The sequence below is a fragment of the Scyliorhinus canicula genome, chromosome 6 (assembly GCF_902713615.1).
Source record: "Scyliorhinus canicula chromosome 6, sScyCan1.1, whole genome shotgun sequence".
In the NCBI taxonomy this organism is placed as follows: Eukaryota; Metazoa; Chordata; class Chondrichthyes; order Carcharhiniformes; family Scyliorhinidae; genus Scyliorhinus; species Scyliorhinus canicula.
This window is the reverse complement of record NC_052151.1, coordinates 89,834,840-89,857,847: the sequence shown is the minus strand read 5'-3', so window position 1 is coordinate 89,857,847 and position 23,008 is coordinate 89,834,840. Positions and strand designations below refer to the sequence as shown.

Sequence of the window (23,008 nt, the reverse complement as noted above, 5' to 3'; positions counted from 1 at the left end):
AGCTTTTATCTCACGCCACTTACACTCCTACTGGTCTGGACAGTGGTTTCGAGAATAAGGTCGGGCATATGCTCAAAAGCACAAATAATTAAGATTAGAGGAGACTTTTGAAGATGGCAAGGGATGCAGCAAGGTGGAGGAGCTTTAGGGTACAAAACAGGGTAAAGATCAGAGAGTAGAGACACTGGCCTACACTCAGAGCGGACAGTGCAACGTGGAATATAGGGCTGGAGAAGGTTTATGAGCTATAAAGTGATTTCAGCTCATGAAGTGATCTGAAAATAGACAAAAGTTTTGAATTCAATGATCCAGCATTTGCAACAAGATAACAGTGAGACTATCAGTACTCACCATTATAATGGAGAAAATCTGACAGCAAATTCTGAAAAGCTAAATACGCAAAGCAAAAACACAGAAACTCAGAAGCTTCTAGGAGATCCCCTCACTCACCACAAGATGCAACATTGATGTACTCGTGGCTGGTGTAATCAGGAATAACTGAGTTTTTAACGGAATGATCACGTCATAATTACCGAACAACATCCATGGCCCTGAAACAAGTACAAGTGAATCGTTGACAAAATGCCCTACAGGCTGCTAAATAAGATAAGAGCCCATGGTGTTAGGGACAAGGTACTGACATTATTGAGGATTGGCTGACTGGCAGAAGGCAGAGAGTGGGAATTAAGGGGTCTTTTTCAGGACGGCAGCCAGTGACTAGTGGTGGTCTTCCGAAGGGGTTAGTGCTGGGACCACAACTATTCAGGATATGCATTAACGATCTGGAAGAAAGAACTGAGGGTATTGTTGCTAAGTTTGCAGTTTAAAGGGCAGCACGGTGGCGCAGTGGTAGCACTGCAGCCTCACGGCGCTGAGGTCCCAGGTTCGATCCCGGCTCTGGGTCATTGTCCGTGTGGAGTTTGCACATTCTCCCTGTGTTTGCATGAGTTTCGCCCCCACAACCCAAAGATGTGCAAGGTAGGTAGATTGAACAAGCTAAATTGCCCTGAACTGGAAAAAATGAATTGGGTACTCTAAATTTATAAAAAGAACAAAAAAGAAAAATTTGCAGATGAAGTAAAGATATATAGAGGGACAGGTAGTGTTGAGAAAGTGGGGAGGCTGCAGAAGGACCTGGTCTGGCGAGGAGAGTGGGCAAACAAGTGACAGATGGAATACGATGTGGAAAAAAGTGTGAGGTTATGCACATTGGTAGGAAGAATAGAAGTATAGACTATTTTCGAAATGGGGAATGGCTTCGGGAATCTGAAGCACAAAGGGACTTAGAAACTTTAGCTGACGATTTTCTCAAGGTTACCATGCAGGTTCAGTCGGCGGTTAGGAAAGCAAATGCAATGTTAGCATTAATTTTAGAGGGCTAGAATACAAGAGCAGGGATGTACTGCTGAGGCTGTAAAAGGCTCTGGTCAGACCCTATTTGGAGTATTTTGAGCAGTTATAGGCCCCATATCTAAGGGCCTTGGAAAGGGTCCGTAGGAGGTTCACAACAATGAAGGAATGAAGGGTTTGTCATAAGAGGAGTGGTTGAGAACTCTGGGTCTGTATTCAAATTAGTCACTGTACAATAGAAGAGGAATTTCTGGAGTGTATACGGGATGTTTTTCTGGACTAGTATGTTGGGGAACCAACAAGGGAACAGGCCATCTTGGACTGGGTATTGTGAAATGAGAAAGGATTAGTTGGCAATCTAGTTGCGAGAGAACCCTTGAGGATGAGTGACCATAATATGGTAGAATTCTTTATCAAGGTGAATAGTGACGTAGTTGATTTTGAGACCAAGGTCCTGAACCTCAATAAAAGTAACTATGATGGTCTGAGGCATGAGCTGGCTATGACAGACTGGGAAACATTACTGAAGGAAGGACAGCGGGCAGGCAATAGAAGGAATTCAAGGAATGAATAGGTCAACTCCAAGTTGTTTATTCTTATTTGGCGCAAGGATAGAAAGGAAACTTGTGGCCAAACCATGGCTTATAAGGGAAATTAGAGATAGTATTAGATTCAAAGAAGTTACATACAAATTAGCAAGAAAAAGCAATTGACCTGAGGACTGGGAACAGTTTAAAATTCAGCAAAGGCAAACCAAGCATTGATTAAGAAGGGGAAAATACAATTTGAAAGTAAACTAGTGGGGATCATAAAAACTATATAGGTATGTAAAGAGAAAAAGATTAATAACAACTAATGTAGGCCCCTTACAGTCAGAAAAAGGGGAATTCATAACAGGGAACAAATGGCTGAGGAACTAAATTTATGCTTTGCTTCTGTCTTCACAAAGGAAGACATGAATAAAGTACCGGTTCTGAGAGCACAAGTTTTAGCGAGGAGCTCAAGGAAATTAGTTTCCGTAAATAAATAATTTGGGGGAAATTAATGGCATTGAAGGTGGAAAAATCTCCAGGACTTGATAATCTTCATCCCAGAGTACTTAAGGGAGTGGCCCTAGAAATAGCAAATCCATTGGTAGTCATTTTCCAAAATTCTTTGGGCTCTAGAATGGTTCCTACAGATTGGAGGGTAGCGAATGTAACCCCCTATTAAAAAAGGGAGGGAGAGAGAAAACAGGAGACTGTAGACCAGTGAGCCTAACGTCGGTAGTAGGAAAGTTGCTGGAGTCAATTATCAAGGATTTCATAGCAGGGCATTTGGAAAGTGGTGGTGTAATCAGACAAAGTAGCATGGATCTACAAAAGAAAAATCATGCTTGACAAATCTATTAGAATTCTTTGAAGTTATAACTAGTAGAGTTGACCGGGGAGAACTGGTGAACGTGGTTTATTTAGGCTTTCAGAAGAGTTTCGACATGGCCTCACATATCAGATTGATGTGTAACGTTAAAGCGCATGGGATTACAGGTAATGTATTGAGATGGATAAGAAGATGGGTTAGCAGGCAGGAAGCAAAACAATGGAATAAATGGGTCTTTTTCTGATTGGCAGGGGGGGTACCACAGGGGTCTGTGCTCGGACCCCAACTGTTCACATTATATATTAATGATTTAGATGAGGGAACTAAATGTATTCTTCAAATTTGCAGATGATACAAAGTTGGGTGGGAGGGTGAGCTGTGAGGAGGATGCAGAGAAGGACGGTTATTCAGCGATACCTTGTTGCCCTCTTGCATCAGTCCCAGAAAGTAAGCACTCAGATACAGCAGGCAGTAAAGAGGACAAATGGTATGTTGGCCTTCATAGCGAGAGGATTTGAGTAGAGGAATTTGGATGTGTTACTGCAACTAAATAGGGCATTGGTGAGGCTACACCTGTAGTGCATGCAGTTTTGGTTTCCTTATCTGAGGAAGGATGTTCTTGCTATGGAAGGAGTGCAGCAAAGGTTTACCAGGTTGATTCCTGGGATGGAGGGACTGCCATATAAGGAGAGACTAAGTCGGTAAGGATTTTTGGAATTTGGAAGAGTGAGAGGGTTCTCATAGAAACTTAGAAAAGTCTAATAGGATTAGACAAGATAGGTTCAGAAAGAATGTTCCCGATGGTGGGTGAATCCAGAATTAGGGGTCAGAGGTGAGGATAAGGGGTTAACCTTTTAGGACTGAGGGGAGGAGAAATTTCTTCACCCAGAGAGTGACGAATCTGTGGAATTTGCTACCACAGAAAGTAGTTCAGATCAAAACGTTGTGTAATTTCAAGAAGGAATTAGATATAGCTCTTGGGCTAAAGGGATATGGGGGGGGGGGGGGGGGGGGGGGGGGGGGGAAGGCGAAATCAGGGCATTGAACTTGATGATCAGCTATGATCATAATGAATGGCGGAGCAGGCTCAAAGGGTCTCCTCCTGCTTCTAATTTCTATGTTTCTATGACCACGCAAATATATCAACGGATATTTTTAGAGCAAATCTTTTTTTTAAATTGAATAAAATACTGTGGATGCATAGGTGCACAGAAGATTCTTAGAATCAGCAATCTTCAAATGCATTTCAGCGGAAACAATAAAAAGTTTATAAAACAAGTTCAATTTGCACCCAGACTACAGTTCTTGACCAGTTTGCAAATGGCTGCATGGCTTTTTCTTATTCTAAGCTTTCTTTTTTGCTCATTCAGCGTTTTCTCAGCAGAAAACACCAAGAGAAAAATACATAACTCATTGCATTGATTACAAATTCAATACAATTTAACTTATTCATTATCAGACACAATTTTTATCGTTACCACATACTAATGTAAAATTTTCAATAGATATGTTTCAAGCATTGACAGAAGATTTTGCTGATGCTAATGAATTAGAAGTGCTCAAGACTTGCACAAGTAATATTCAGTTATTAGATTCTAAGTACTTGCGGTTTAAAAGGGCAGGACGTTTTAAAAAGGTTTTAGGGGTGCTTTCTTTTTTTCCATAAATTTGGAGTACCTAATTATTTTTTTCCAATTAAGGGGCAATCTAGCATGGCTAATCCACCCACCCTGCACATCTTTGGGTTGTGGGGGTGAAACCCATGCAGTCACGGGGAGAAGGTGCAAACTCCACAAGGACAATGACCCAGGGCCAGGACTCAAACCAGAGTCCTCAGCGCCTCAGTCCCAGTGCTAACCACTACGTCACATGCCATCCCTAGGGGAGCTTTCATTTGCACCTATGTTTTGCAATGCAGTCAGTGTATAGAAGCATCTTAACCTCAACGGAGTTTTGACTGAACAGTATTAATTTTAAAGTACGGTGAACTGTACCTACATACCAACATTTATTTTTTAATTTTAGAGTACCCTATTCATTTTTTGCGTAACTAACAGGAGAGGATAGGGTAAACTCTGCAGACTTGCACGTAAATCCAGAGGGACTGTGAACCAGAATATAGCCATAAGCTGTACCCATTATTCGATCGACTCCCTGTTCCCCCGTTCCAAAATAAATTCATGAAGAAATGGCAACGCAATTGTTAGTGAAGATGATCAATCCGCAGCAGCAAACTGAGATTAAGGTAGTCGACATGTCAGAGCAGTGTCCCGTACGGGAGGACGTGTTGACAAAATACTTAAAGGGGAAAAGATGGCCCCTACGGGCGAATTTCTGTGCGAACACAGAGTCAGGTTCCGGGAAGATAGGACAAACTTGGTGGGAAGATTTCTGTAGCATTTACAAGAAAAATGCGACAAATTGTAAGAAGCCAATGGCAATAGTTTGCCGCTTGGCTCAGTTGAGAGGAACTGAGGTGGCCGTGGAGGCGCTCCGGGGTCAGTTAATAGAGAAGAGGGAGGAGGAGAATAAGAAAAATGATGAGAAGCTCCGGGAGATGTTAGCCGCTAAGGATAGGGAATCACGGATATTCAACGTGCCCACCAGTCCAGTGTAATCCATTTTAGCAGCTTCCAAACCCAGTATGACAAGGCCTAACAGGACACACAAGGTGCTATCTTGGTAAGAGAGAAGACCAAACGAAAGGTCACTCAGCTAACAGACAACTGTGCCAATTTACAGGCAGCTTTAAGAATGCTCCCCCAGTCCACTAAGGAGCAAAGGCAAAGTACCGCTGACCACACCAAGTGCCAGAGAGAGATCGAAAGATTACAGGCACTACTTTCGGTTCAAAATGGATTGGTGTGTACCCTCAGGACAGCAGGGACAGAGGAGGAAGAGACGGCTGATGGGGAGAGAACAGGAAGTCGAAAGCAACCCATTCCAGCAAGAACTGCATCAGCCGCACCAGCAGGCACCAACCCCAGCGAGTAGTGAAACTGCCCCGGCACCCATGAATCCAGTCACTAGAGAGTGAAGAATAGGGAATACTCCAGGCCCCGCTATTACCTACACCATCCCACTCACGGTAACCCAGTTAAGGGACGCATGTAACAAAATCACAACCTTTGAGCCCACTGCAGACCCGCATAACTTCTTTGAAGAAGTACGCCAACAGAAAGTCATGTATGGTCTAGACAAAAGAGAAAAGGTGAAGTTAATAGTGATGAGCCTTGGCCAATCCATACGATCAGCTCGACCTGAGCCCCAAAATGTAGGAAAGGGATCCAGTGGAGGGCTTGAACAAATGTAGACATAGGAAAGGGGAACATCCGACTGCCTTTGCCGGTCGCCTCTGGATACATTTCAAGGCAGTATTTAGGGATTTAAACCGTGCTAACCTAGATTATGAAGACACTACTAAATGGTCCCGCACTTTAGTTTTGCATGCCACAGAAGCAGGTGGGAAAGCTTTGGCAAACTACGACCCAGCAGAGCAGACGGAGAATGAAGCATGGGTACTTAGGAGTCTATCTCGGGCATGGGAACAGTCGCTGCAGGAACAAATACAACGGAATGGCTTAGAAGGTGCCATGCACCCAGTTAGGACTAGTCAAGAACCCACATGGATAAATGAGGGCAGAGGAGAGGACCAATATCCAACGGAACAATACCTCAGAGAGCAATACACCAGAGCACCAGGTCCACCCCCAAGCGTCCAGAGGGTCATGTTACAATTGTGGGCAATCGGGACACTGCGCCCGCGAATGCAGAGAGAATCCAGCAACTTATAACTGACACCAAAGACCACAGGGACACCCTAACCCCCGCCAAGAAACAATAGGCCCGACCACAATCGCCACCCACGTCAGCTTGAAGGCAACACTCGCCCCATGCATACCATAAACGCTCGCACAGGTGATCTGGCCTATAATCTCTCGACTGACGGTGTCTGGCATCCCCAACGTGGATCTGTGATACGCGCTGGGACAATGTTGGAAGGCTGGTAGTCACAGGCAAAGTTCGGGGTCAGTTGGTGGATTTTCCCTGGGACACAGGAGGCTCCCGGGATCACAGTAAATTTGTCCGCCCTATTCATCAAAACACCCTGGCCAATTACGGACACCATCACACTAAGAGGATTTACTGGGCACATGCAGGAAGGATACATTACAGCCCCTATACCTGTCCACCTGGTAACCATAGCCACTAATCACTCGGTCATTCTAGTCGAACTCCCCCCAACCGCAGAGCACATTTTAGGAATGGATTTCATGAACGCTAATAATCTCTCATTTGACCACGTAAATAGGTGTGTATGGCAGATGTCTACAATAACAAAGGCCCCTGTAACGCTATCAGTAGGCTATTAGGTAAATAGGATCTGCTCAGTGGGGGTGTATTGGTTCAATCCTTCAGCAATTAGCACGGACACGACCATCAGGGAGGTGCTCAACAAACACAAAAACGTCTTTGCCGTACACAAACACGATTGTGGGAAAATATCGGGGGATGTTATGATCTCAGGCCCAGACCCCAAATCGCAGAAACAGTACGGCATTCTCCAGCAGGCTGCGAACAAAATCTTCAAGGTAATAGACAGTTTACTGGACCCGTTGCATTCACCAACAATGCTCCGATTTGGCCGCTTGAAAAACCAGATGGCACCTCACAACTGATTACTGCGAATTGAATAAAGTAACCCCTTTAACAGCCCCCACTGTTGCCACGCGTCTGGCGACCATGCTTAAACAGGGAGCGCAAGCAAAATATTTTACGGTGCTAGATATTAACAATGGTTTCTGGTCCATTTCTTTAGACCGGGCTTGCCAATATAAATTTGCTTTTACGTTCCAAGGTCAGCAGTACTCGTGGACATGTCTCCCACATGGTTTCCACAACCACCCCCTCCATTTTCCATAGACAATTAGCTGCTGGTCTCTCCAAATTCTCACGCCCCAAATGCCTAGTACATATGTAGATGACCTACTCCTGCAAACCGACACCAAGGACGAGCATGCGGCTCTGCTAGCTGAACTGCTAGCCCTGCTCCATTCCAGCGGATGCAAGGTAAACCCCAAGAAAGCCCAAATAATGAGGGAGAAGGTACTCTATTTAGGGACATTTATCACCCACAATAAAAGGGAGATTGAGCATCAAAGCGAAGTGTGAGGAAGAGTTGGGAGAGGTTATAGAGGACGGGGTCTGGTGTGAGGTGCTCTGGAGAGTAAATGCCTCCACCTCATGTGCGAGGTTGGGGCTGATACAGCTGAAGGTGGTATACAGAGCACACCTCACGTGGGCGAGGGTGAGCCGATTCTTTGAAGGAAGAAGGAATAGAAGATGTGTGTGAGCGTTGCGGAGGCAGCCCCGCTAATCACATTCATATGTTTTGGTCCTGTCCAAAGCTAGAGAATTACTGGAAGGAGGTTTCTAGAGTAATCTCCAAGATGGTGCATATGAAACTGGACCCGGGTCCCCGGGAGGCCATATTCGGGTGTCGGACCAGCCAGGGTTGAAAACGGGTGCGGAGGCAGATATCGTAGCCTTCGCCTCATTGATTGCCTGAAGGTGGATCCTGTTGGGATGGAGGGCAGTCTCGCCACCCTGTGCCCTGGCGTGGCGGGGGGACCGGTTGGAATTCTTGACTCTTGAGAAGGCGGAGTTTGAACTGAGGGGAAGGACGGAGGGGTTCTACAAGTCATGGACATTATTTATTATGCACTTTCAAGAACTGGATAACATCGAACATTAGTTGGGGGGAGGAGAGGCTGTGTGTATTAAGGGTGACTATGAGTAATCCCCGATTCCTTTTTGCCATTTGTTTATGTAAACATGCGGGCCAATGTTTGGGGGTTGGTGGGAGGATGGAATCATTGTTATTGTTATGGGGATTGACATATTTGTTGCTGATTATTGTTTATTGTTGATGGGTGTAAATTTGGGAGAAAATGTGAAAAAGGGGTATAAAAATATTTTTTTTTAAAAGCGATGCAAGTGACATCAGGGGCACCACCCGGTTTTGTTTTGCTTGTAAATTTGGGAGAAAATGTGAAAAAGGAAGAGAATAAAAACATTTTTTTAAAAAGGGAGATTTAGCAGAAGCACATAGACACCATCATCAAATTGCCCCTGCCCCGTAATGTAAGTGCACTCCGTTCATTCCTAGGTTTGGTAGGATACTGCAGGAATCACATTGATGGTTTTGCCACTAAAGCCGCCCCACTCTCAGAAATCTTATAAAAGAACACCTCCTGGAATTGGCTTCCACAGCTCACAGATGCAGTAAACGATTTAAAGCGCACATTAGCAAGAGCCCCTGCTTTACAAGTTCCGGACGCTGACTTGCCATATGCCATTGAAGCATCAACCACAGAGCAAACCCATTCAGCAGTGTTCCTACAAGAACGACATGACAGATTAGGACCAGTAGGCTATGTTTCTAGAGTTTTAGACCCTGTAGAACAAGGGGCGAAATTCTCCCAAAACGGGAGAAATCGTAAAACTGCCGTAAAACCCGGGCGGGTTTTACGGCAGCGCGCCCCTTCCCGACGGGGGACCGATTCTGGTCCCCCGTCGGGGCTAGCAGCCCGACGTTGGAGGCTCCGACAAGTCGGGCTTAACGAAAATCGTTAAGCCCGCTTGCCGGAGTTAGCGCCGGCTGACGCGTCATATGACGTCAGCCGCGCATGCGCGGGTGACGTCATCGCGTTTTTGCGCGAAACCCGCGCATGCGCGGGCCGGGTTGCCCCTCAGCCGCCCCGCGTATTGATACTGCGGGGCGGCGGAAGGACAAATAGTGCGCGGGCATCGGGCCCGCTGCCCGCGATCGGTGCCCACCGATCGCGGGCCCATGACACCCTTGGCACGGCCGTGGTACTGCCGTGCCAATCGGTGCCATGGTTATTTTTTGCGAGTTTGTCACGACGTTTTTACGAATGGCAGGACCAGGTGTGTTTGCCGTTCGTGAAAACGGCGGAAAGGGCTGGGACTTCGGCCCATCTAACAGCTGAGAATCGCTGCCGGCCGTAAAAAAACGGCGGCAGCGATTCGTGTCGGGACTTCGGCGGGGGGGCGGGGAGAATAGCGGGAGGGCGGGGAAAATGTCGGGAAGGCCCTCCCGCTATTCTCCCACCCGTCGTGGGGGGGCGGAGAATTTCGCCCAAGGTTTTTCTGGCTGTGAACGGCACCTGCTTGCAGCCTTTTGGGCAGTTCAGTATTTCGCATACATTACAGGCCTCAACCCGGTCACGATTCTCACCGAGCATACCGACTCAGCTTCTGTTGGATGGTAGACTTAAAGACGGTTCAGTTAGCCAGGTCAGAGCAGCGCGCTGGACACTACTACTAAGGGTAGCACGGTAGCATGGTGGTTAGCATAAATGCTTCACAGCTCCAGGGTCCCAGGTTCGATCCCCGGCTGGGTCACTGTCTGTGCGGAGTCTGCACGTCCTCCCTGTGTGTGCGTGGGTTTCCTCCGGGTGCTCCGGTTTCCTCCCACAGTCCAAAGATGTGCGGGTTAGGTGGATTGGCCATGCTAAATTGCCCGTAGTGTCCTAAAAAAAGTAAGGTTATGGGGGGGTTGTTGGGTTACGGGTATAGGGTGGATACGTGGGTTTGAGTAGGGTGATCATTGCTCGGCACAACATCGAGGGCCGAAGGGCCTGTTCTGTGCTGTACTGTTCTATGTTCTATGTTCTACTACAAGGCAGAGACGTCTCTGTAAAGCGTACGAATGTCTTAGCGGACAAGTTACAATATGTAGGAACCCCACGAGTGCCAGATCATTACAGCCAAACACCACACAGGACCCTTTATTCCCAAGTCACTACAGCCATGCATAGGCAGCAAGAAACCAGATTCCAAACACTCAGGGGACACATTTAAAATCTATGTTTCCTTCTCCACTATTGAAGATGGGGTTAGGATAACTGGATGCAGTATATATATATATATGGAAGATTCACAGGGACGTTCACTGGAAGAAGTAGCCTTAAAATTGCCAGGACATCAAGGGGCAGAAGCAGCAGAACTTGCAGCCATAGCCTATGTAATCGCCCACCCGGAGTCTTTTTCAATACCTGCGGACATACACTCAAACAGCATGTATGTCTGCACTAGTTTGACCGAATTCCTCCCCCTATGGGAAGCTCGTGGTTTTGTGTCCACCGACGGGAAACCCCTACCTTCAGCTCCCATTATTGAAACACATCCTTAAAGAAGCCACCGGCCAGTTATACGGCATAATTAAAATGAAAAGTCATCACCGCACTTCCCCACCCGGTAACTGCAAGGCAGACGCCTTAGCTAAAGCTGGAACCCGCAATGGTCACTTCTGGCAGTCACCCGAAGGCGAGCAAATGCATGCAATCCGGGTATCCCAAACCAACATCGCAGACTTTTTCCAAGCCCAGAATGCAGTCGAATCCCTCAAACAAGTTTTAAACAGCACCTACCCAGCCCCCCTATGATAAATGGAAGGACACACTCACTATACAGGATGGCATAGTTTTAAAGGCAGGAGTTTGTGTGGTCCCCACCCAGGACAGAAATCAGCTAATATATCAGTTCCATGATGGACATGGACATCAGGGAATAGACACTACCATTGCCCATTTAAAAACTTTGTGCTGATGGCCTGAATTGAAGCGACGCCACCCATTGTGTTGAGAATTGCCTCATTTGTGCCCAACACAATCCCGATCGTTATGTAAAGGGACAATTAAGACACACCCGACCTGTAGAAGGCCCCTGGACAAACCTGCAAATCGATTACATTGGTCCCCTCCCCTCCTGCAGGAATGCTTGCAAATATGTTCTGGTTGTTATCGATACCGTTACCAAATGGGTCGAAACCTTTCCCCCGATCCAACACAGCAAAAGCTACAGCAGAAAATTCTGATCCTCAATATTCACGCACTGGGGTCTTCCATGCAGCATTGAGTAAGACCAAGGCACCCACTTCACCGGCAGGGTAATGCAAAACATAATGGCAATATTTGGAATTAAACAAAATTTTCATATAGCGTACCAGCCCCAATCCAGTGGCATCGTCGAGTGCATGAATCGCACTATAAAATCAATTATGTGGAAAACGGTGCAGCAAAACACCACTTGGGACACAGTGCTTCCTTTCGCCCTCGTGTTTATTAGGAACATGATTTCCAGCCCACAGGCTTTACCCCCCACCCCACACACTTATGACTGGCAGACCCATGAAAGGAATTGAGTATTTACTAGAATTCGATTTGGCCAATCCTGCAGTAACTGCCCTCACCCACTAAAAAGCAGTACAGCAGGTCACAGAGAACATTAAAGTGGCACAACTGGCTGCTGCTGTCCGACTAGGCGCTAGGAAAAGGCAGAGGAAAGCCTACTTTGACAAAAAGGTCCACTCTATAGAATAGTCGGCCAGCAAGTTATGATCTCGTTGTACAACCCAAGCTCCTTCCTATCCCCTAAATTCACAGGCACCTTCGTCATCTCAGACAAAGTAAGCCCCTCCATTTACAAGATAGCATACCCTAACGGCAAAACTGGCTGGTTCCACATCAATTAACTGAAAACGTATGGAGCTCAATGTAATCACGCCCACCACGTCAACTTGGCAATGGGAGAGGACGCCATCCCACCCACTAACCAACCATTCCTATAGCCCTGCCCACACAGGCTGCCTTCACACTTGAACTTGACTCAGATGATGACCTCCTGGATCTCGCCAGTAACCCTAGCGACTTGACCGATCTCTCTGAAGACAGCGACCCCCGCAACGTTCTAGATCCCCTACAGGACACTGATCCACCCGACCCACTTGAGACAAATGATTGGCTTGACTCTCCCCACCTCAACGGCTTGCTTCACTTCGACCCCATGCCTGCCTGGCGCCCACCACCGATTTATCCCCACTCCCTAGCAGCATCGCTTCCACCTCCGTGACCACAGACCATGATTACCCTCCGTTACGTCACAACCCCAACCCTCCACTATGGCACAGTGACCCTACTCGCAGACTGGTGCGCAATGACGGATCAGACAATTCACAGGCCCACGCGGCACCCAGCACACCTAATGTCATGAACTGCAGGCGCGAGTCTGGTGCCCAGGAGAGGTGGATGATTCAAGGGATAAGCCTCTTTTGTGGAATTTAACAGAACAGCTGAGGCATGCACTGTTCTGAGCTGATATCTGAGGTGTCCAGATAATGAGAAGCGGACACCTACTGACAATTAAGGTGTCCAATTTCATATGGAGCCTGCCTTCTTCCTTCTTCTTCCGCAACCTTTCTTACTTTTTCAACCCCTGGTTTTAATTCATGTCGGCTAGACGCACGCCTCAAACTCGTATATGAACACTGCAGAATTCACGCTCAGTAGGACTCCTACGTCGGCAAGACGCCAAATCGAACTCATTTAAGTAGATAATTGAATTACCGGTTCAGCACGACTCGCACGTCGGCGACGTGCCATATCAAATTCATACAAGTATACCGCAGAATTCACGGTTCAATACGGGGGCACCCGAATTCCATTCATAACAGTACACCGCAGAATTGCCACCCGCAATATAGCATACCGCCAAATTAACATTCTGCACAGAATCCCACCCACATGAACACACACGTTTCCCTTCTTCACGGTCACTCAGGTAGGGAGACACGGCACTGATCCCCACCCTGCCCGAGGACTCCAAAACTGGTCAAGTAAAGCTCGGGTAGTGGACAAACGGCATTTTCCTCGCCCTACCCAGGGATCCCACACATTCATCACCCGTCGCGGCCCATACTCACCTCAAGACACCTCCAAGCTCTCTGGAATGATTTTCAGCACACTACCTTGACCTGAGCAGGCCTTAATCTTCGCTTCAACCCTGACTCTCTACCCTCAGGTTGGTTGTGGGATGAAGAATGTATTTCCACAACACCTAACCATCTGAACCCTGATCTCTTTACTTTTTTTCCAGATCCCTTTAAATTTCTGGTCTCTCTCCTAAACTTATTTAAAACAAAATATAGGGGAGTCACACATGGTGACACTCAATTATAACGGATAATTGGAACAAGGGAGAGAGAGAAATAAATGCAGATGTTAAACAAGGGTAATAACACGATACTATGCTTGATCCCCTAGGAACACACACACAACAGAAACTACAGAATGATTCCAGGAAGGATGCTCATCGTACACCTGATGATCGGAGCCACCGGACTCAGCATACAGGATAAGCTAAATGTACAAGATAATATAAAACTGTTACACTCAGGGTACCTATGGTTTGCACCACCTAGTGCAGGGTAATGTGAGGACGGTACTCATGGATAAACCCCGACATAAACATCCGATTTGGGTGAAATAATCAAAGGGCAATTACAAAAGGCTCAACGGGACCACATCTGCATGCTACATCAGCACAACCGGAAAAGGGGATTGGTGGGAATTTATTAATGAAGGGTGTCCCGAAATTGGATGTTTAAAGAGAAGCCTAGGGAAAGGATTGGGAATCGGACAAAATTGTCCCGGGACACTCACTAAAGGTAACTTGGTCCTGCACAGAATCCAGATAGGACATAAGCCAGCCCCAACCACCCGACGAACCAAGATCACCACAGTCAGGATACCACCCAACAACTGTTAGAAAACGACACCAAAACGCCCACCTGGTGGGAAGACATGGCAAATTGGAAACCCCTCTCCTGCACAGTCGAGGCCCTCCTCCTGACTGCGGTAATATATATTGTCGTCCTCACATGCCAGCTCCGCAAATGGAAAGCAAAAGCCTCTCACCCACAGATATACACGGCCCGAGTTTTCCTTTTTGGAATCCAACAAGAAGGTACCCTGACAATGTGTGAACAAATGTAAACAACCGCTACTGAAATAAACTGAAATAAACCATTTGTGCCTTTATTTTACTGTTAAGATAGGTAGAATGAAATAGGATGCTGCTGGTTTAAAATTGTGTTGTAAATAAGTTCCTTAAATGTATGAGCAAGCAGCATGGGAGTAGGTTAGCTTAGAAATGAACTGTCGTAAATGAATTTAACTTACAAAAGAAATTTGTAGGTATTAATGATTTAACTTTGATGAATGTATGTAATAATGACTTAGGTAAAACTGTGCAATATATTTAGGATAGAGTAGAGTAGCACCCAAATTGACCAACAGGTGACCAACAGGTGACTAGGCAAAGCAGGGCAGATATGGGCTTGAGTCTGTGATCCACCACGCTTCGCGTTCAAGATCAAAAGGATGGATATGTGGCCATCTAAAATGGCCGCCCGCAGAGGATAATGGTAATTATGGTCAGGTTGGGACACAGACTGTACACAGCCCCTGTGTATTATGCAGGGGAAACCAGACCTGTAAAGAAACTCACACCTGCTAAAGGTCAATCACCAATTTCCCCATGACAATGGGACACAGATTGAAACATAGCAGCAGTAGCAGACTCGGGGGCGCCTATTTACCGTATTTGGGAGTGCATACGTGCCTTGGAAAAGAGCAGCTAGGGCCCGCCCAGCCATCGAGGTACCCACCCCTAATTGGTCAGAATCGATTAGGGTGATCAAAACCCTATTGATGCATTGGATCCCGAGTTGGGACTGCCCAAAAGAGCGTGCAAGATCGGTGGATAAGAAGAACTGCGCAACCAGTATTTGGCCTCTTTTGGGACCGGCCTCTGCCTCACCAATCGTAGCATATCGACCAGCCAAGTTCAAGGGCCCGCGATCGCTACCTGAAGGACGAGCCGCAGTCGAGACCAACCTGACGACCTCCAGCCGTCACAAGTAAGGATCCAGATAAAGGCCTTATCTAACCTGCACAGAGCTGGTCACTTGGAAGTTAAGTAAAGTTCATTTCAGTTGTTAGGCATAATTTAATAAGTAGCCACGTGCAGATTATTACGCACAGAACCAAGCCTGTGCTTAATAATAAACAATAATTGAACTAATATACTGGTTATGTGGCCATTTGGAATGTACTCGCATCTTGTGATCTGATAAAAGAGCAACAACTCCCTCTGACACGATTGCTTTCTGTGTTGTGCTGTGCCCCTATTCTGCTAACAGTTTGCGTCCCCCTCCCGAGTTAATTTAAACTCCTCTCAACAGCACTAGCAAACCTGCCAGCAAGGATGTTAGTCCCGCTCTGCTTCAGATGTAGACCGTCCCACTTGTACAGGTCCCACCTTCCCCCAAAACGGTCCCAATGGTCGAGGATTCTAAAACCCTCCTTCCTACACCAACTCTTAAACTGTGCATTCATCTGTGCTATTCCCCTATTTCTGTACTCAATAGCACCTGGCACTAAGAGTAATCCAGAGATTACAACTCGAGAGATTGTGCTTTTTGCCCACCAAGGCGCAAACCAATATCTCACACGACCAAGGCTGCCAAAATAAGTGATAAAACTTCATACTTATTGCATTTCCCCTTAATTACATGTGTACTATTCACCTTCATTACTCCAGCTGATCCCCAATTCACACTGACACCAACTCGGAGTAAAGTTTCTCTCGAATTCCTTGGTGGATTTATCACTGACCATGTCTATTGTCCCAGTTCAAGATACTCCCCCAAGTGGAAATAGCTGCCACATCTACAATACCTAAAGAAAAAAGGACCAGCCTGTTTAGTGTTTGAGTTATAACATCTCACTTGCAATATCATCCACCTCATTCTTTTCTGCACTATATCCAGTGACACTATATCCCTTTTTTGTAAATGTGGAGTCGACAACAGAGCATCGACTGTGTAACCAAAGTTTGATACAAGGGTTTACCCTAACTTCTTCAAGTGAGCAACAATCATTAAGGTTCCCTAATTTGAAACAAAAGCAAAATACTGCAGATGCTGTATATCTGAAATTTTTAAAAAAAGAGAAAATGCTGGAGTGTGGGAAGAAGAAAAATGTTCTGTGATAAGACAGGAAAGGTTCTGGAAGACAAGAGAGATGAAATAAGAGTTCATGGTGCAAGGCCAAAGGAAACACAAGTTGAGTCCAGAGAACAATGAACAACTTACCATCAAAAGCAAAAACAAGGGAAAACCAACAGTAAAATCAAAACCTGCAAAGTAAAAGGAAATAAAACTGCAGTCTGAAATTACAGAACTCAATGCTTAAGAAAGCTGTGAAGTGCCCAATGGAAAAATGAGGTACTGTACCACAAACATATGTTGAGCTTCATTGGAACACTACAAGAATTTAAGGACAGAATGGTCAACATGGTGGAGAATTAAAATGACAAATGAGGTTACAAAAGCACAAGGTCAGGTTTGTGTACTGAATGGTGTCCTGCATAGCTGTCATCTGCATCATGGAGATCAAACGCAGAATTGTCTTACCACTTTGATCCTGCACCAACTCTTTTGCCATTTAATCTCTTCTGGCTTCCACTCTACCACAATCCTTCCCTTTGTTCTCTCTTCACCCTCTCCTTTTCTTGCTCAAACCTGTTAACGTTTCTAACTTTTCCCCAGTTCTGATGAACTTCCATCAACTTAAATCATGAAATTTTTCTGTAATATTCCGCACAGGGCTTACGGGTGGAATGATCATCTTCCCCATGGTTCTCGCAGAGTATGAGCTCTCCCACTGAGGGCAAGGGGAACTCCATTCAACTGCATATAAAGGTCACCCAGTAAGGCAGCAGCCGAGGAGAGACCCGGTAAGGAATTACCGGGAGTTAACTCCCCATTGATTCCCTGTGTCCTTCTTAAAGTTTCTCTCGCCACAGAATCAGCCTGACCTGCTGAGTATTACCAGCATTTTTTGTTTTCAATCCCTTATTTGATTTGGCTCTTCCCATCCAGAAAAATAACAAGACAGTAGACTTGACTTTAGCATCTGAAGAAAAGGGGATAAGTGTAGCAGAAAAGAAAAAAAAACGCCTGCTTGCATTTCTGCGCCTGATCTATATGAACAAATCCCAAACAAAAGTTTGGAGTCATTTGAGGGGACAAAATTAAACTTGGCTCCAATATCCCACAGGTGTTCTTTCAGAGTAACACATTTAACAGGAATCAATTTGTACTTGGTGGATCACAATTTAAATTAGGGTGCAGCAGAAGTGGAGTAGCGCATGCCAGAGGATCAACAGTGGCACGGTGGGGAAGTGAGGGTCCACAAATACAGGTAAGCTTGGAAGACTAAGGCAAAGAACTCCTGCTCCTCCTGGAGCACTGCCATCCTTCAGCTGCAGGGTTGCTCCCAATCCTGAGAAATCTGCCAATTACTAACCTAGTCTGGTGAAAGCAGAAGTCGTCAAGTAACCTGCTCTCCAGAGATGCCTCATCGCCACTCCTGGGGGACTTAACATTCTCTACATGGTTTCAGGTTACCCCTGAAACACCTTTGACATAGAAGGTTAAAGCGCAATGTGATATATGTATTCGGAATATGTGAGGCTTTTGATAACGTAGTGAAAGAAAAACTATTTCAAGTTTTGGTGAACCAGTAAACTGGACTGTATAGTCAACAATGGAATAAAGCTTAGGATCTTTCCCCCTGCAAATGTTGTTCGAGCAGAGAATACACCACCAGTTGTCCAGAGTAGATAGAATCCAGAAAAGAGAAAATGGTTAAATATTTGGAAAAGCTAAAATTTAACAGGATGCGGAAATGAGACCAAGCATCAGATTCAGCAAAAATTTAACAGGGATGAATGGTTCATCCCTGTGCTGCATTTGTCCTCCCAAACTCCAGCATTGACTGCACACCCCATCCCAGTGACAAGCTCGGCCCAGGATCCCGCCACCGATCCCCGATTGAACAGCAGCTCAGATTGGACGGACCTCACATAAAGAACAGTTTAGCTCCGGAGAACAGCCCTCACCCCCAAAAAATGACAAACAGCCCAGAGGAAAAGCCTCAAATAGATGGAGTTGACACTATCCATGCTGTAGACCAACTCAGACCTGGGATAACCCAATGTGCAGTCTCTGTCCCCGACGTGCTTCCTCTTATGGATAAACAAGGTCATTATGTGCAGATCCCCAAGTGATGGGAGCGGTCCTAAATGAATATTTTTCGCCAGTATTTACTGTTGAGAAAGGCACAAATATTAGGGAAATAAAAAGTGATGCCCTGAGGAGTGTACATATTACAGAGGAGATGTTGGAGGTATTAAAGCGCATCAAGATGGTCAAATGGGCATATCCCCAGAACCTGACGAAATATATCCCAGGACGTTGTGAGATGCTAGGGAGGAAATTGCTGCCCCCCTAGCCAAGATATTTGAATCACGACAGCCACAGGAGAGGTGTCTGAAGATTGGAGGGTAGCAAATGTTGTGCCCTTGCTTAAGAAGGGCTGTAGGGATAAGCCTGGGAACTATAGACCGGTTAGCCTTACTTCTGTAGTGGGTAAATTGTTAGAAGATATTCTGAGGGACAGAATCTACAGGCATCTAGACAGGCTAAGAGCTAATTAGGGAAAGTCAACATTGCTTTGTAAGGGGAAAGTCATGTCTCACAAATTTGATTGAGTTTATTTTAAGGGGTAACCAAGAAGATAGATGAGTGCAGTGCAGTCGACATTGTCTCATGGACTTTAGCAAAGCCTTTGACAAGGTACCGCATGGTAGGTTGTTGCTAAAGGTTAAATCTCATGGAATCCAGGGTGAGGTAGTCAATTGGATAGAAAATTGGCTTGGTGACTGAAGCCAAGTTGTGGAGGGTTGTTTTTCAAACTGGAGGCCTGTGATCAGCGGGTGCCTCAGGGAACGGTGCTGGGTCCACTGTTATTTGATATATATATATTAATGATTTTGATGAGAATGTAGGAGGCATGGTTAGTAAGTTTGCAGATGACACCAAGATTGGTGGCATACTGGATAGTGAAGAAAGTTATATAAGATTGCAACAGGGCCGATGAATGGCAGATGGAGTTTAATTTGGATAAATGTGAGGTGATGCATTTTGGTAGATCACATCAGGGCAGGACCTACTCAGTTAATGGTAGAGAGTTGGGGTGAGTTACAGAACAAAGAGATCTAGGGGTACAGGTTCATGAAGGTGGAGTCGTAGGTGGACAGGGTGGTGAAGAAGGCATTCATCATGCGAAGTTTCATTGGTCAGAATATTGAATATAAGAGTTGGGACGTTTTGTTGAACTTGTACAAGACATTGGTCAGACCACACATGGAATACTGTGTTCAGTTCTGGTCACCCTATTATAGGAAGGACATTGTTAATATAGAAAGAGTGCAGAAGAGATTCATGAGGGAGCTACCAGGACTTGATGGTCGGAATTATAAGGAGAGGCTGGATAAGCTGGGACATTTTTCCCTGGAGCGTAGGAGGCTTAGGGGGTGATCTTATAGAGGTCTATAAAATAATGAGGAACATCAATAAAGTAGATAGTCAACATCTTTCCCAAATGTTGAGGAGTCTCGAACTGGAGAGCATTGGTTTCAGGCGCGAGTGGAGAAGACCTTGCAAAAAAGATAATATTGTGGAGGAGAATGCTGAGACCCAGGCTATTAGAATAGATGGCATTGAGGTGCGTAGGGAAGAAGTGTTGGCAATTCTGGACAAGGTGAAAATAGATAAGTCCCCGGGGCCGGATGGGATTTATCCTAGGATTCTCTGGGAAGCCAGGGAAGAGATTGCTGAGCCTTTGGCTTTGATTTTTAGGTCATCATTGGCTACAGGAATAGTGCCAGAGGACTGGAGGATAGCAAATGTGGTCCCTTTGTTCAAGAAGGGGAGTAGAGATAACCCCGGTAACTATAGGCCGGTGAGCCTAACGTCTGTGGTGGGTAAAGTCTTGGAGAGGATTATAAAAGATACGATTATAATCATCTAGATAGGAATAATATGATTAGGGACAGTCAGCATGGTTTTGTGAAGGGTAGGTCATGCCTCACAAACCTTATCGAGTTCTTTGAGAAGGTGACTGAACAGGTAGATGAGGGTAGAGCAGTTGATGTGGTGTATATGGATTTCAGTAAAGCGTTTGATAAGGTTCCCCACGGTCGTCTATTGCAGAAAATACGGAGGCTGGGGATTGAGGGTGATTTAGAGATGTGGATCAGAAATTGGCTAGTTGAAAGAAGACAGAGAGTGGTAGTTGATGGGAAATGTTCAGAATGGAGTTCAGTTACGAGTGGCGTACCACAAGGATCTGTTCTGGGGCCGTTGCTGTTTGTCATTTTTATAAATGACCTAGAGGAGGGCGCAGAAGGATGGGTGAGTAAATTTGCAGACGACACTAAAGTCGGTGGAGTTGTAGACAGTGCGGAAGGATGTTGCAGGTTACAGAGGGACATAGATAAGCTGCAGAGCTGGGCTGAGAGGTGGCAAATGGAGTTTAATGTGGAGAAGTGAGAGGTGATTCACTTTGGAAAGAATAACAGAAATGCGGAATATTTGGCTAATGGTAAATTCTTGGTAGTGTGGATGAGCAGAGGGATCTCGGTGTCCATGTACATAGATCCCTGAAAGTTGCCACCCAGGTTGATAGGGTTGTGAAGAAGGCCTATGGTGTGTTGGCCTTTATTGGTAGAGGGATTGAGTTCCGGAGCCATGAGGTCATGTTGCAGTTGTACAAAACTCTAGTACGGCCGCATTTGGAGTATTGCGTACAGTTCTGGTCGCCTCATTATAGGAAGGACGTGGAAGCTTTGGAACGGGTGCAGAGGACATTTACCAGGATGTTGCCTGGTATGGAGGGAAAATCTTATGAGGAAAGGCTGATGGACTTGAGGTTGTTTTCGTTAGAGAGAAGAAGGTTAAGAGGTGACTTAATAGAGGCATACAAAATGATCAGAGGGTTAGATAGGGTGGACAGCGAGAGCCTTCTCCCGCGGATGGAGGTGGCTAGCACGAGGGGACATAGCCTTAAATTGAGGGGTAATAGATATAGGACAGAGGTCAGAGGTGGGTTTTTTACGCAAAGAGTGGTGAGGCCGTGGAATGCCCTACCTGCAACAGTAGTGAACATGCCAACATTGAGGGCATTTAAAAATTTATTGGATAAGCATATGGATGATAAGGGCATAGTGTAGGTTAGATGGCCTTTAGATTTTTTCCATGTCGGTGTAACATCGAGGGCCGAAGGGCCTGTACTGCGCTGTATCGTTCTATGTTCTATGTTCTAAGTGAGCAAAGGAAAGGCCCAGCAGCCGCAATGGAGATTAGATGAAGGGCTGCTAGCGGAAGATGAGGTGTGTGAGGTGAGGGAGAGTCATTCGGGGATATATAAAGATTAATGATACGGATGATATCTCGGCAGGGGTGGCATGGGAGGCACTGAAGGCGGTTATTAGGGGGGAATTCATCTCAATTCGGGCTCATAGGGAGAAGACGGAACGGGTGAAATTTTACAGGTGGACAGGAGATATGCGGAGACTCCAGATGAGGGACTCCTGAAGGAGCGGCAGAGACTGCAAATGGAATTTGGGCTCCTGTCCACAGGTAAGGCAGAGGGAAGCTGAGGAGGATAAAGGGGACGGTGTATGAATATGGGGAAAAAGCCAGCTGGATGTTGGCGCACCAGCTGAGGATACAGATGGCGGCGAGTGAAGTTGGGAAAGTAAAGGATATAAGGTGGTTGTGGACCGAGAGGGGGTGGATGATGTGTTTCAGGAATTTTGTAACCGACTTCATAAATCGGAACCCCCAGCCGGGGAGGAGGGGATGAAGCGATTCTTGGAGGAGGGGGGGGGACCCCAGGGTAGTCGAGGAGCTGGTGGAAGGCTTGGGAGGCCCAATCGGGCTTGGGGAGGTGATAGACGAACTGAGGGCGATGCAATCGGGTAAGGCTCCGGTACCTGATGGATACCCGGTCGAGTTTTACAAAAAGTTCCCCGGGTTGCTGGGCCCGCTCCTGGCAAAGGTTTTTAACAAGTTCAAGGAGCTGGGGGTGCCCCCCCAAATACTATCGCAAACTTTGATCCCCCTTATTTTGAAGCGGGATAAGGATCCAGAGAGCTGTGGATCGTATAGGCCGATCTCCCTTTTGAATGTAGATGTCCCGAGGGTAATAGGGGAGGACCAGACGGGATTTGTGAAGGGACGGCACTCGACGTCCAACATTAGACGGCTCCTAAATGTTATAATGATGCCAGCGGATGGGCGCGAGGTAGAGGTGGTAGTAGCCATGGATGCAGAAAAGGCCTTTGATCGGGTGGAGTAGAAGTACTTGTGCGATATCTTCGGAAGGTTTGGGTTCAGGCACGATCTGTGGATTGGTCCTGTTGCTAAACTAGGCACCGTTGGCGAATGTAAGGTCCAACTGGGTCCGGTCAGAATACTATGGTGTGTAGGGGGATAAGACAGGGATGTCCGCTCTCCCCACTA

The 23,008-nt window shown here is 46.2% G+C and overlaps 1 protein-coding gene across 2 annotated transcripts in view; it reads right to left on the bottom strand.

The window, feature by feature from the left end:
• Window positions 1–16,268, bottom strand: part of LOC119967303 (histone deacetylase 2-like) — a 94,400-nt gene extending 78,132 nt beyond the window's left edge. For both annotated transcript variants that reach the window (XM_038799649.1, XM_038799650.1), the window contains exon 1: window positions 16,163–16,268. In XM_038799649.1, the coding sequence (XP_038655577.1) occupies window positions 16,163–16,253 (91 nt within the window). In that variant the 5' untranslated portion in view covers window positions 16,254–16,268. The remainder of the gene's footprint in view (window positions 1–16,162) is intronic.
• Window positions 16,269–23,008: the final 6,740 nt, after the last annotated feature.